The 15,237-nt window shown below is 35.6% G+C and overlaps 1 protein-coding gene across 4 annotated transcripts in view; it reads right to left on the bottom strand.

Annotated features, from left to right (window-relative positions):
- Positions 1-15,237, bottom strand: part of RPGR (retinitis pigmentosa GTPase regulator) — a 60,659-nt gene that overhangs the window by 27,809 nt on the left and 17,613 nt on the right. For all 4 annotated transcript variants that reach the window (XM_084201379.1, XM_084201380.1, XM_084201381.1 and 1 more), the window contains exons 7-12: positions 12,307-12,465; positions 4,940-5,095; positions 4,303-4,427; positions 2,996-3,175; positions 1,950-2,115; positions 529-635 (exon numbers count right to left, since the gene is read on the bottom strand). In XM_084201379.1, the coding sequence (XP_084057505.1) occupies positions 529-635; positions 1,950-2,115; positions 2,996-3,175; positions 4,303-4,427; positions 4,940-5,095; positions 12,307-12,465 (893 nt within the window). The remainder of the gene's footprint in view (positions 1-528; positions 636-1,949; positions 2,116-2,995; positions 3,176-4,302; positions 4,428-4,939; positions 5,096-12,306; positions 12,466-15,237) is intronic.

Raw genomic sequence — 15,237 nt, 5'->3', positions numbered from 1 at the left:
TACAAGTGATAAGGTGAACATGTTTTTTAAATAAAAGAAATATGTAGGAACAAACTGGGGGATCACCAAATAATAAAAATGTCTGGATTTTGGCCTTCCCTTTAATATGATCCACCTGTATTAAAAAACCTCTTCTCAAACAGGAAAAGATGCTCTTCTGCCTAATTTCCTGCATTTCTCTGTTGGAAATCATCAAGAAAAGCAAGGTCAGAGATAAAGATCACCATGTGGCCTCCAGCATCCTTTTCCTTTCCTTTCTGATTTCCAGAGCTAAAGTGTGGGGAGGCACTGCACTACTTGGACTGCTTCATATCACAGTGCTACTTTGAAAATTAAAACATATTTTAGCATTGGGTGATGATGATACAAAATGCATGCTCATCTAACAGTGTGTCAGTATGATGTGTGTCACATATGATGTTTTGGTAGTCAGGAATTCTGCATTAGAACCTGAAACACAATTCAGATTCTTTGTCTCCCCCTGCAAAAAAATTACTGAATTATAGATCCATTACTGGAATATATTACCATATTTAGGATGTCAGTGGTATCCCCAAGGTTTCTGTCAATATTTTCATTATCTGAATCTTGTTCTGAAGAGACTTCACTAGGTTTATCTTTTTGATGATTATTTTCTACAAGGTAAAATAGGGGCAAATAAACAAATGTTATAGGAACAAGCACTATATAGCAAACAGAACACACCACTCTTATAAAATAGAGATTATTCTTATTTTACTAACATAGAACTGAAGTCCTCAGATTTTTCATTCCCCCAGCCCAAGACACAGCAAAATCACTTCTATCTCTTTTTATCATTAAAAACAGAAGGAATTCAGCAATCTGGTCTCAGTGCATGGTAGATCTCTGACCATTTCTGCAGGCTTTCAAAGCCTAAATATAGCCTAGAACAAAGATTCTTTTGGATAATCTCTTTAATAATAGTGTAAAAATTTCACCAAAGTAGTTGCAGTCGTGTTATCTCCATTGCACATTATCTATGTAATGGATGGAGAGACAGTGAGTTTAATGCAGCACTATAAAAATGTTCCTACATCATGAAGCTCACCAGGTCTATGACCATTTTGTACAGCACAAAAGGTTTTAGGTCTAAGAAAACTCTAAACAAAAATTCAAATTTCACTGCATTGCTTTCCTGGAACCAGAAATGCTAATGGACATGCTGGCAGATTTAAAAATAACCATCTTCATTCTATGAATGAATTCTTTTTAAATTAGATTTGGCTGTCCAGTAAATCTGAATTAACAATTACACAGAAGCTCTGCATCCTGCACTCTTCAGCATTGCTCTTTCTAGGAAATCACAGAGGCCCAGGATGCCAGACAAGTCCAGAACTGCTCTAGAGAATCTCTGCCAAAGTCCAGTGCTGTATTATGGTTATCCAGACTTCTCCATCAGCTAGAATATTACAAATTCTTATAGTCTTAGATAACAAAGAATGACGAGTACATCTGTATTTCCAAGTAAAGAAGAAAGATACTGTAAGAATTAGTAGACCTCTTTTCTTATGTTTTCTTATCCAAGTTCCTTGTAGGATTACCTATGTCCTTAACATTGTTTCTAACTTTTTATTTTTCTGTAATTCCTTTTTTGTGTGTGTGTAAAAACAAAGTAAGTAGTTAATGTTCTTACAGTATTTTTGTGAATCTTATTTCTAAAGGCTAAAGGAACCACAGGTGAAATCAACAAATTGTTTTTATTTCATGCAAGCCTTCTCTTAATCTTTAAACTTGTTTTGCAAACATGAACAGTGTGAGGCAATTTTTGTCTGCATTTCTCTGCTTTCATGCCTGTATGCTGCCAGACCCTCCTGAGGTAAGACTGAACCTGAACCTTCTTTCAGGTTCCAACTGCACATTTGTTTATGAATTATGAGAGTCAAACCATTCTTATCAGAAAACAACACCAAGATGTGAGGACACTTCACCTTTTTCATGGTCTCTATCCCTCCCAGATTCAGCTTTAGGATAACTTGTTGCAGAAAACCAGAATGGGCTGGTGTTGCTTGCCACAGGCAATGAAGATTTTAAGAAGCCTTTCCCCATTGCAGGCAGAGTTTGTGCCATTCGAGCAAACTGCTCTGGAGATCTTTCCTTTAGAAGATTGAAAAACAATAAATTGAGAAGAAGGGTAGAAGAACAAAATGAAAGCAATCTCTCATCCTTATCAGTGGTATTTGCTGTTAGCTTGGGATACAGTGTTGCAACTTAATAAGCAGAAACAAATATCTTTAAAAATTTTAATTATTTATAGTCCTAGAAAGTGGGCAGGTACATAGTGGGATTTTTAAGATCATGTCTATGCAATGATTTCAAGTAATCCTAATTTATAAACAAGGGAGAAAAAGAACTTTTTTCTTTTTATCTAAAATGAAAAACTAGTCTCTCAAATAACATCAAGGTATTTAATCCACAACGTCAATACATCTTTATAGAATAAATTCAGGTTTTGGTAGAGTTAGTTCTCAGACAGGTAAGTGAAATGATCCAATTCATTGTGCTGTGTAAGGAAATCACATGGAATGAGTAGTGGAGCTAAAAGAGCAGAAAGTAATATTTTAGGTAGCTACATCTAATATTATCCTTTGATATTTTATAAACTATGAAATTGTTTAATATATTCAAGGATTCAGAGGGAACAGCAGAATAGTAAGGGTTCTTGCTAGTTCTTTTAAAATATTTCTAAGATAGTTTAAAAAATGCAAAGGAATAGGTTCTACATTTCAGAACAAAAGAAATTACAACCCCAATTTTAATCTCTTTCACAGAAGTAATTAAGCAAAATCTACTTGTTTTTCTCCTGCATCAATTTTTGGGACCAGGGTAAATGTCTATTTTTCATATTATACATTAAAATTAAATGCTTAGTTTAAAAAAATATATTTAACTGCTTGGCATATGTTGTGATTTTAGCTTTAAAAGTGCTTTTGATTCCTGAAAGAAATATGGCAACTCTAAATATCTCTGAGCTTACCCTCTCTCGACGTCGCATTCGTGCTGCTGATAACTGTAAAGTGTTTGCCAGTACAAAGTTCCCTCTGCTTTGAGAGGTAGCAGCAGCCAAACGAGGCTCACATAAATCTTCCAATGGTATTTCAGATCCTTTAGGTCTTGGAGCAGCAAAAACCAGCATGTGACAACCCCCACAAGCAACCTACAGCTCAAAAAAGGTCTGATTACTTCATTTGCAAGTATCAAGGATTCACTTTTCTTACAATTATCTCTAGGGACTTAGATGAAAAGAAAGAAATGTATTAGAAGTAAGACACAGCCAATGGCTTCAAATCTAGTTCCCAATTACACCAGCAAAATAAAAGTACTTAATTACATTTATTAATCACTAATGATCTATGTTCACTACTTCTTAGTTAAATACAATGTATTTGTACTGAACAGAACAAGACAGGACTATCAAATTTTTAATATAAAAGATAGCAAAGATATTTCCACTGACTTTCAAGAGACTTTAGCTATTTATTTTGATACAAGTCACTTGAGAGCAATACTGAGAGTTTCAAACCTAAATGTTTTATCACAAAATCAGCAAAATGTAAAATAAATTCAACACCCTCCAGTAGACACAATATTATTACAAAAAGATCAGAAGTTTCACTTTTAAAAAGGTTTAAAACATTCACTGCTTCCAATAAAACTTCCTTCATCTCTAATTCCAGTAAACAAACAGAAGTGATCAATAGACTTTTATTGCAAATTTTGTTCAATCTTGAGTCATGTTAATATTTTTGATGCTGACAATTCTCTGACATTTCTTCCACACCTCAAGAAGCAGATGTAAAATTTCCCTAACACAATTCTCAAAAGAAAAGACTATTCTTGCTTTCTTGTCCAGTTTGGATTAAAAGAAACCCTTACATTTTCTTCAGGTTTAAAAATAACCAAAAATTGTCAAAATTGAAAAGATTGCTCTCAGGTGTTTATAGAAAAGATATCAATTTCCCCATTTTTCCAACCATTTAAGAGTAATAAATCATTCAGTTTATAAGCTACCTCAGCTCTGAAAACCAAAACACCATAGCACAAGACTACTGAATAAAATCCTATAGAGCAATCTATATGTGTAGCCCAAGTCAAAGACATTCTAAACTAAATAAACACCGTAATAAGCATATATAATATCCTCTTTCCTTCAGTTTCTGTTGTCCACTAATTAAATGTTAGAGAAAGAAACAATTCTATAATGATATCTCAGCTCTGATTAATAATGTGTTTCATAAAAAGATAAATATTATGATGTCTGAGAAGAATGAACAAAAGTTTTACCAAAAGGACTGTGAACTTCAAGAAATTGTAACACAGAGTGGGATCAAACAGATTTGTAAAACTCTCTTCTCCAAAGCCTAACTTGCCATGTCGTCCATCTCCAAAAGTAAACATCAGGCCATTCTCTGCATATGGGAATAAAAAGGAGGTTAAAACAAAGATTCAATAGAAAACCAGGAGAGAACCATTAAAAAGTAACAGGCTACGAAAGTAAGAAATACTTCCTTTCCAAAAGCAAAATTTGAACAGTTATTTTTAGATCTTCAACAGATGAATATTATTAAAAAATATGCATGTTTTCAGACAAAGTACTGTCTGAGATGTTGGTCTAGACAATTTGTAAAAAAAACTACACTGACAAAATAGTAAGATTTAAACTATACAGAAAAGCAATGGCTTCTAAACAAGAATATTTGTTAGCAAGGCATAATTAGGAGGTTATAATTTCCCAAGAGATACAGAGTTATGCATGGCACGGCTGTGAGTCAGAAATTCCTGTTGAATTCACCTTTCTCACTGGTTCATTCCACCCTTAGAATCAGTAATGGATATGTCTGCTACTGCTCATTGTATAGGGAAAGCTTTTACAGCATAAAAGAGTTGCTAGAAGTGGTTCCAGAATTTTGCACTCCCATACCTGCTATCACAGCAGTGTGATTTTCCCCACATGCAATGTTACAAACTTTATGCCTCTTCAAGTGTTTCACAGGCTTCGGTACTGAACTTTCAAACACAAAAGTTCCATGTCCCAGCTGCCCATACTGCCCAAGTCCAAAAGTATAAACATCTGTCTCTGAAATGATACAGGCAAAGTTAACAACAAATATGCTGATACATATATTATTTATACATATATTATATATATAATATGATATGATATATGATATGATATAATATAATATGATATAATATAATATTGTACTTATTATTAGATATAATATTATATATTATTTATAATGGTATTATATTATTTATAAATATATTTTATTTATTTATTTATAAAAATGTATTTATTAATTATACATTTATTTATTAATATAATAGCCTACATTCTCCAAATGGAAGGCCACTGACAGAAACATCATTAAAAATGTTTAATCCATTGAAAATGTGGCATTACATAATCAATTACATTTATCAATTATTAATATACAACAAAATAAAAAAAACCAGGAATTGAAGCACTGAAGAATTCTCTTCACAGATAAGAATTTTAAATGGCTCAATATGTGATATATTTTCTAACGTATATGCAAAATAATCCACTGATCATATGTACACAAAACAAAGTTTAAAAAATGTTTGGAAATTTACATACTGCAATCACTTCAAGATTACAATGTTTATACATTTATATACATTTTCACAATAGCCTCCTCTTAATTACTCATTAGCTCCATGAACACTGTATGGCCCTAAATATAAAAGACAAGACCTCATAATTTTTATGCAAAAAGTGACTGGAACAGTAACAGAATAGGTTTCAGTATTCTGTTCAGCTACCAAATCAGCCCTTCAATAAACACAGAGAACACTATAATTGTGTTATCTTGTGACAAAATAATCATCTTTCCACATTTGCATTTTGTCTGGTTAATGGACTGTGTGTGCCAGGAAAAAGAATGAGAGCTTCTCCAAAGCAATAAAGATTCCTGGTGTGTCCATCCCTGGCATTCCAGGGGAAGATTGTGAAGCTTGGAAATCTTGATGAGATCATGCTTGAACAGAGAAGTTCTTTGGGAAAAAAGTAGAAGTTTTCCTAGAATTTTGTTTCCTGACCCTTTTTCTTTTGCATGTAGGCAACAAAGGGAAAGTGAGAGAAATTCTACTTAAAGCACTTATGAAAAAATGAGAAAGATTATGAATTGACAAAAAATACTCCATGTTAAGTTAAAAGAACTTTCCCATTTCAAAGAAACTGTGATGAAATAGTAACACTACATATGGAAATGTTCTTTCTAGGAAAGTCTTTTCCTTTCTGTTCCTTATAAATTGTTCCATAATAAGATGCTATGAATTCACACCATAAACAAAAAAGCACAATGGTCTCTCATTTTTTATAAATTGTAGTTTTGAGGAAGCCTGTTTTTTTACTAAACATAATGGTAAAGCTCCCTCTGCTGGAAATTTTAGTGCAAGAAAGTAAAACCTTCCTGGGAGCTTTATAAAGTAAAAGTAGTAGCAAGAATTTTCCGGTGATATTTAGACTTCCTGCATAAGAATCAAGAAACTACACCTGAAAAAGACAGGAGCTTTCTCTAAGCAAAAAAAAGTCTCATCTTTATTTTAGTAAACTGCTTTCTCAGGATGGCTGATTCACAAAATTCTGTTTAGAAGTACTGCATTTCTTTAAACAATTATTTGGAAACTGGCAGATATTTTAACTACATGGCTTTATCTGATTAACATAATTCTTTGAATGAACTACAAGTTTTTTTCTTTAATCCTAGCATGAAACATGCAAAATCTGCATTTGTGTTGAGAGGAAGATGTTCTCAAATGTTAACTTTAAAAGTGCAGGGAATTTTTTCTTTCTTTTCTTTCAGTGTTTCTACTGAAAATGAGGAAAAAGGCCAATCCCAAGACAGGTCAGAGTGCCTTTATATGATGAAAAATTTCTTCTGCTGCCCTCATAGACCAGGGGCACCTAAATGTTGCTCCTCTTTCACAAGAATTTGCTTCTTAGTGAATTGTCAAGGTAGAGGAAGAAAAAAACCTTGCACCTCTCTTAAATGATTTACCACTCTGGTGCAGAAGTGAGGTCACACCTCACTAATAACCCCCTTCAATAGAAATTAGGTATTTCCTCCCATCTGTCTTTATAGATGCATGGAATGAGAAGAGTATGGAAAAGCAAGCTCACACACTTCTTGATAAAATGACAGGGGTGAATTTCATCATTCTGAACACAGCAGCAGCCCATGAGAGAACCCTTGAAGGATAAAGAGAAATGGTTTCAGAGGTTGCACAGAAGACAATGGCTTTGCTGTTCCAAGTGACCTCCAGCACCTGAATGCTGGAAGAGCTGCTTCTTTACTTCCTATTTCCCTCTTTGGAAGAAAGAGGATATTTCCCTGTAGCTGTGTTATCTTCCATCTTTGCAGGCATCCTTTGTAATTTCTGTGATCATTTGCACTATCACTAAAACAGTCCTAGGCAAAAGGCTATATAGTTTTCATATTATTTTTTACAACATGCCATTTGCTGACAGAACTGTATGAGCTCAAAGGATGTTTTTCAGAATCATGTATTCCCTGCTATGTATCGAAGGCTACAGATGAAGCTAAAAAGTCCACAGAACTAAAAAGGAAGCAGACAGGTAAGCTTATATCATAGCAACATAGAATGGTTTGGTTTGGAAGAGACCATAAAGATCATCTGGTTCCAACCTCTTGCAACGGGCAGGGATACTCTCAACTAGACCAGGTCACGCCCATCCAGCATGGCCTTGAACACAGCCAGGGATGGGACATCCACAACTTCTCTGGGCAACCTGTGCTTCAACACTCTCACAGTAAAGAATTTCTTGCTAATATCCAACCTAAACCTACTCTCTGTCAGTTTGCCATTCCCCCTTGTCCTGTCACTCCAGGCTCTTGTAAATATTTAGTGTTTCTCCATATTTCTTGTAGGCACCGTTCATGTACTGGAAGACTGCCACTAGATCAGCCCAGAACCTTCTCTTTTCCAGGCAGAACAACCCCAATTCTCTCAGCCTTTCCTCACAGGGGAGGTACTCCATCCCTCTAATCATCCTGGTGGCCTGTCCACATAAATTCATTCCCCGTGAATATTACCATTACTATTATTATTTTTACTACTATAAATATTATGCCAATGAACTATTCACTCTCACAATAGCTTTATTTTTAAACAGCTTATGCTGATAAATGTTACTGCAAAAAATCAACTGTCAACACAATGCTCAGTATTCAGAATTAGTAACTGGATTTGGGGATTTCAGTATAAATAGTACACAGACTTAAGAATGGTTTGAAAAATCTAATAATCCTATATGGTCTGAATTGTGAGTTCTGACAGGAAAAGGTAGAGTTTTTACATCCTTTTTGTCCTCTTTCAAAAGGGTGCCTTTGCTTTCTTTTCTTTTTAAAAGACCTTGAAACAGAAGATGAAAAATCCAACATTTTACATACTAATGCACTAATGTTCTTATGTCAAACATTCTATTCTCAAAGGTCTGCTTCACTTATTCCTTTGAAGAGCTATCTTTGCTTTCCTTCCTTTCAGAGAATGAAAGGAAGTAATATATCCTTCTATAAAAAAAAATATTCCCAGAGGATCTGTCCTCATCTGAAAAAAACCTGAAACATATTAAGGCCTCTCCAAATAATCTGTTTTTTCTTTTCCAATTTCTAGATTCAGATTCATTATTTTTCTACCTTTTAAAACACATTATTGAAAAAAAGCACACAAACTGGGATTGCTGCTCTCCCATATTTCATTTGAAGGTGATGACACCAACAGCTTTCATTTGCAGCAGGAAGTGCCTGCAAGCATTGGGGTACTCAGTGCAATTTTTTCAGTCTCTGAGAGAATGAATCTGAGATGAGGACAGGATCTTCTCAGACTGGCTGACTGACTGCCATGAAATTAAAAGCTTTGTGCTATCAAGATTTTGCATGATAGAATTTTTAAATGCAATTCTGCTTATTGTCTAGAAAAATTGCAAATATTAAAGGCAGAGGTAACAATAGAGCTTGTAAAGATGATGGTTTCCAATACCACACTCAACATTTCTAAAACCAATCTTCTAAAAATTGGGCTTTTTCCTAAATTATTGCTCTCAACAATTTAATTCTTGTTCTCTGGGAAAAATAATTGAGTTTCTCAATTTAGAATTTCAGATGAAAAAAAAACCCAAAGAATTATTTTAATATATACTTTCTATCTTTTACTCTGATGCTTGTAGAGATTCCAAGCAGTACCTTGATTTAATAACCCAGATAACAGTGGTTCTCACCACACAAAATTGCCAATAGAATAGACAACAGTCATAAAAAAGAAATCATATGAAGTGTTTTGGAATAGACTAATTACACATGAGAGTCAGGAAGAAACTTGCCTTATACTCTGTAAGATAACTGAATTATGCTTTCTTCTAATTTGATAAACTCTAAGTAGAAATGATGCCAAGAAATGAGCCAAGATGAGCAACAATTTTTCCATATGATATTTTCTCTTGTGCTTTTGCTATGTCAAATGAGATAGATGAAGCAAGGGAATATTCAATAGTCACACACTCAATTCTCATTTCCTGAAACTGAAAGGTCACATCCTTAAAAACTGGAAAGACCCTGAAAGGATGAAAACCACACCAGTACATATTGTGTTACTAAAGGCAAGCAGCACCCATTTTCATGGAGGATGACACTTGAAATTCAGAGTTTTCTTCAAAATTGTACTACTTTCTTAATTTATGAAAATGAGCTTAAAAGTGGTGTAAATGTTTCTGCCCTTCTCTAAAGATATCTCATCATAATTCTCAGTTTCTGGTCACACCACCTCAAGACGTAATTTAGGACCAATTTCAAGTGAAGTTTCTGGTGCAAAGCCATTGACGTATGTATGTCACAGTCCCTTGAAATTTTTAGTATCTGTATCTACCTCTTTTCGCAACTTTTTGCTCAAATTTTGCTTTGAGTCATAAAATGTTCTCTATGTTAACACTTCTGACTAAGTATCTTTCATTTGAGACAGTATTGCCACTATTCTCTACTGTTTCACTCAAAGTGTCTCAGTCAGAAGTTCACATTTGTCACTCAGTTAATAACAGATGAATCACACTAAAAAAAATCTGATTTTTTTACTCTTATCACAAGTAAAAAAAAAAATCTGATTTTTTACTCTTATCACAACTATTAATCTTCAGGAAATGTATTTTGTTGGAGGATATAGTTTTCCTCTTTTTGTGACTCAACTAGGTCCTCTAGCACTCAACACTCTGATGATCAACTGCCAGGTCAGCCAGCTTTGAATTTCTTACTTACTTCTACTAAAGAATTTATTTCCACAAGCAAGCAAGTCTTACATATATGTATACTTATTACAGTATTTTCTTCATTGCATTTTTTCTATGGCATTTATATTTCCCTCTTTGTTCTAGCTCTTATACAGATTTCACTATAATGACGACGGCATCCAGGTCTGTATCTTTCTTCGAAATTAACAGTCATGGGTTATAATGATTATTTTTATCACATGAAACACCATTAAGTCAAAATATCTATTGGTTGAATTCAGATTTATGGTTAAAGAAATAATCAGTGATGATAATGAATTTTTTTTTCTACAAAACTTCACTTGTTGGTCCCAAATTTATGGCAGTTTTTTCACTAATAATGATAATCTGATTTCACATAAAGAAATTTATGTGACATAAATTTGTGACATGAATTTGTGACATAAAATACTGCCAGGGTAAGACTGCATGTTGGTGGAAGAAGGCAGACAAATGTAGACAAATATTTACATTACTTCCTGGATTAGCTACTGCTATTTCCTCTTTATAGTTTTCCCAAAGGAATTTTAACCTACCCAGAATCTTGCAGCTTGAGTCACTACACATAATCTTTCCCAACATTTCACTTCCACCTGTACTCTTTCCAATAGCTTGCAGCACAACCCCACTCACAATCTCCCTCAGTCAGATTTTCAGTTTATATTTTAGAAAGTTTGGCTACATAACCTTGAATGCACACCACAAGACTGTCAAGAGACAACCACAGAGAACCTTCAGAAGGCAGATTTAAGGACTGATAGCTATATATCCAACTTGGTTTTACAGTTTTTTCATTCTGGCAGGAAAAAAATTACAATCTATACAGTTTTACACATATTATATTCATTACAAGCTAAAGCTGATATTTTTTGAACTATCCTCAGGCAAAGTCAAACTTACCTTTCCTGCTTCTACACCACTTTAGGTCAGGATAGGATTTGTGGAAAGAAATGACTGTCACTGCTTTGCATGTATGCCTTGGAAAAGCTCAGTCACCACTGGCAGACAACCATTTAACAGTTCAGTAACACACAGCATTTTCCAAGTACTATATATGTGGCCCTGTGAATTAATATGTAACATTTGTATTTGCTGATTTTCATAAACTGCACAATATGTCAGATGTATATGTCTGTACTAGTTTCATATTTATGCTAAAGATTCTGCTCAAAGGCACAAGCAAATTCTGTATCACAATAAGAGATATTTAATCCATTCAAGCATGCAGTAGATAGTGAGGCTGCTTGAAAAGTGACTTCCTACATACCTTCCTAAATATTCAAGAGCATTTAAATGTACTACAGAATGGAAGCTTTCCTCTAGAATTTCCCTCTCACTGCAATAACAATTTCCTTAGAGGAAAGAAACATCAATCATCTGTGTTGCACCAGGTGGTGCTGGCTTATTACAATTCCAGTAAAAAAGGCACTCAGCCTATGTAAAGTTCTCTTAAAATTGTATTTATTGGAGCTAAGACTATAAAGAAAAAGAAAACAGAATCAATAATCTTCTGTCCCTTCAGAGGCTGGGAGTCCTGAGCTGTATGGAATTGAAAAGGACCCCAGCATACTGTGCAGATCCTATCCTTGGAAGGTTACCTCAGTTTGAGCTCTTACAGGATTTTCTTACATCCAAAACCACTCTACACATCATTTATACTGACAAATTCAGCATTTTATACTGAATAAAAAGGACATTCACATTGCTGAAGTTTCAGATGAAGCAAGGACAGGCAAGTGGTGTCAACCAGGAGCTGCCTGGAAGCCCCTCTGTTAAAATCACCTTGCCAAGTTCACCCTGTAGCCAAGGGACGAGCAGTGCAGCACAGGCCTGCCTTAGCTGGGTGGTACATGGATTTCTACCTCCTTGGTGTACAATGGCCTTCAGTTAGGATCAGCATCCAGCATTTCAGTGGGATGTAAATTCTTTAGATTTAATGGAGTTTCAATTACAGGGCTGTAAGAAGAGCCAGTTAAATTGCATACCTGTCAGCACAACAGTGTGCTCTCCACCACAAGCAACCTTATTAACCTTTTCCATAATTCCCAGTACAGGCTGTGGGACTCTATTGTTCTTCAGCTGTTCAGGGAATAATCCCAGTTTTCCATTCACAGCTTCTCCAAAAGTATAGAGCTCACCATCTCCTGTAAAAATACAGAAGAGATTATGGTTTCTAGCACACACTCAGGAGCAAAAATGGGTTGTCGAGACTGCTGCAGACACAAACTATAAAGACAGAAAAGTGTATGAACATTACAGGATAGGGGACATATTTGTATAATGCCTAAACAGCTGTGAAAAGCACAGAATTCACAGAATGACTAGGTTGGAAGAGACCTTCAAGATCACTGAGCCCAACCCATCCCTAACACCTCAACTAAACCCTGGCACCCAGTGCCACATCCAGTCTTTTTTAAACACATCCAGGAATGGTGATTCCACCAGCTCCCCAGGCAGACCATTCCAGAATTTTATCACTCTTTCTGTAAAAAACTTTTTCCTAATACCCAACCTATATTTCCCTTGGCACAGCTTGAGAGTGTGTCCTCTGGTTCTGTCAGTGCTGCTGGAGAAAGAGCCCAGCCCCACCTGACTGCAGCCACCTTTCAGGGAGCTGTAGAGAGGGATAAGGTCACCTTTGATGTGACCTGTTTCTCCAGGCTGAACACCCCCAGCTCCCTCAGTTGTTCCTCACAGGGCTTCTGCTCCAAGCTCCTCACCCTCACTCTGCTTTGATGGGACACAAAGGTTCTAGTTTTGAGTCCCCTGCAAATTTCAAATCACAATATTTAGCCTGCAATGAATGTAGCCACAGGAAAAACAAAGCCATTTACATCCTGCTTCTGAGAGGTGGTAATTCTCTTTGTAATCAGTATTTAAGTCAATTGAAGAATTGCTGCTAAGAATCTGAACTGAAACAGAAAATAATTTTGTTGGAAAATAAACCTGCTCAAGCAGGGTCATCCCTGAGCACCGGCACAGGATTGTGTCCAGACATTTCTGGAATATCTCCAGTGAGGGAGGCTCCACACCCCCTCTGGGTGTCTGTCTCAGTGCTCGGTCACTGCAAAGTGAAGGAATTCTTCCTCATGTTCAGGTGGAACTTCCTGGCCATCAGTTCCTGCCCATTCCTCCTGTCCCACTGCTGGGCACCACAGAGCAGAGCCTGGTCCATCCCCTGAGCCCTCCCTGACAGACAAGGATGAGATCCCTCAGCCTCATCTTCTCAAGGCTCTCTTACATTCTTCTATACCTCTTTTCTAAGAATTTTTTGCAGTCATTTCAATCTGTCTGTGCTTCTTAAGAACCAGCAAATTACCTCAGCTGCAAAAAAGTAAATTTCATTACATTTGAAACCTATGAACTGTGTTTAGACTTCTCTGTTGAGTTTGATTTCCTGTTTTAATTCTAATTTTATTCTTATATCTATGTGCAGAAATACTTTGCTCTTATTTGCACCAGCATTAATATTCTGTTCTAAAACAGTAGCCCAATTAAAAAGATAAAAATCAACTGCAATGTGAGGTTTTCTGTAATCAAAACATTCTGCTGACAAAAAGAGATTTTAAGCATTCTAAGTGGAAAGAAAAAAAAGGTAACAAAAAGAATGTTGCATTTTTTGGAAGGTAAGTATTTTTTCAGTACTCTTAGATCAGCCATACATTTCTAAAAACAACTGTAAAAAAAACCCCAAAAGCACTTGGGAGATAACTACTTATGCAGTTCCCTTTGAAGAGACCAGCAGTTCTTTTTAAACACTATTACACTGAAAAAATTAATCCAATCACTATCTAATTAAGAGGATTAGAGATTCAAATGGCCAAGCCTCCCAAACTCACCAAGTTTATTACATTTTTTCCACTTAATAATCCAGCTAACAAAGATAAAACCATTTACCAAAGCAATTTTTGAATACATTACACATCCCTTTTAGGCAAATAGTGGTCTAAAAACTATGAAAAACAGCAATCAAGCATGAACAGAACCCAGTCAAACCCAGATAAATTTTGAGTGCAGTACATCTGCATGCTGAGGACATGATGTACTGTGTGGAGTACACCTGAATTTAAGGACACTCTGGTCACAACCAAACCTGTTACTTAATTTGTTCCTCTCATATGAGTCACACTCGCACATGTTGAACTTTCCCTAATGTGATTTTCTGTATCACTAAACTTAAAATCACAGGAGCATATCAAGAAAATGGACAAGTGGATGGAAAATGTCCCTCAAAGGAAAATGTGCATTTGAGTGCATAGATAAGAGACCTGGTTGGTGGCAAATGAGGGACAAAAATGAGTGGACAAAAAAATTGGATAACTCTAACGTTTCTTGAATAAATGATGAAGAAAAAGAAAAGAAATATTTATTAAGACCAAATTGGTTTAAACTGTCTCAAACACTGAAATTCAGAGCATGGAAGTGTTTGTGGGATGAATGATTCTTAAACCAGTCCTTAAAAATAATGACAAATATCTTAAAAAAAAGAATTCAAGGAACCTGCAAAACTCTTTATGAAAAGACATCTTCTCAGTAAGAATCTATCTTGACCTTGATTACAGTTACAATTCAGGCAGGGGAAGCACTAGAAGGGGTCTAACATATTCAATTCCTTTCTGTCTCCACACATCTAATTCTGCTGTAGAAGCCAGAGCAGTGGTGAGATGAACCAGCTTTTCTTGCCCTCCATCTCCTGCAGCGGACAAATGAGCTGTACATGCTCGCCAAGCTTAATGCTTCCTGAAAAATTGTCCCCTTCTCAGTGTGTGATCAAAGGAAACTCAGGGAAAGATCTGTATAAGTGCTCAAAATTGTTGCTACACTCTCCCAGCAGTTTATTTCTCTTGTTGATTTGCTTGAGGCATAACCCTGATACTGGGACACAATGTCCAAAGCCTGCAAAAAGGAAGGAAAGA

Source organism: Fringilla coelebs, assembly GCF_963513975.1.
Source record: "Fringilla coelebs genome assembly, chromosome: 2".
Classification (NCBI taxonomy): Eukaryota; Metazoa; Chordata; class Aves; order Passeriformes; family Fringillidae; genus Fringilla; species Fringilla coelebs.
This window is presented reverse-complemented; position numbering and strand designations above follow the sequence as displayed.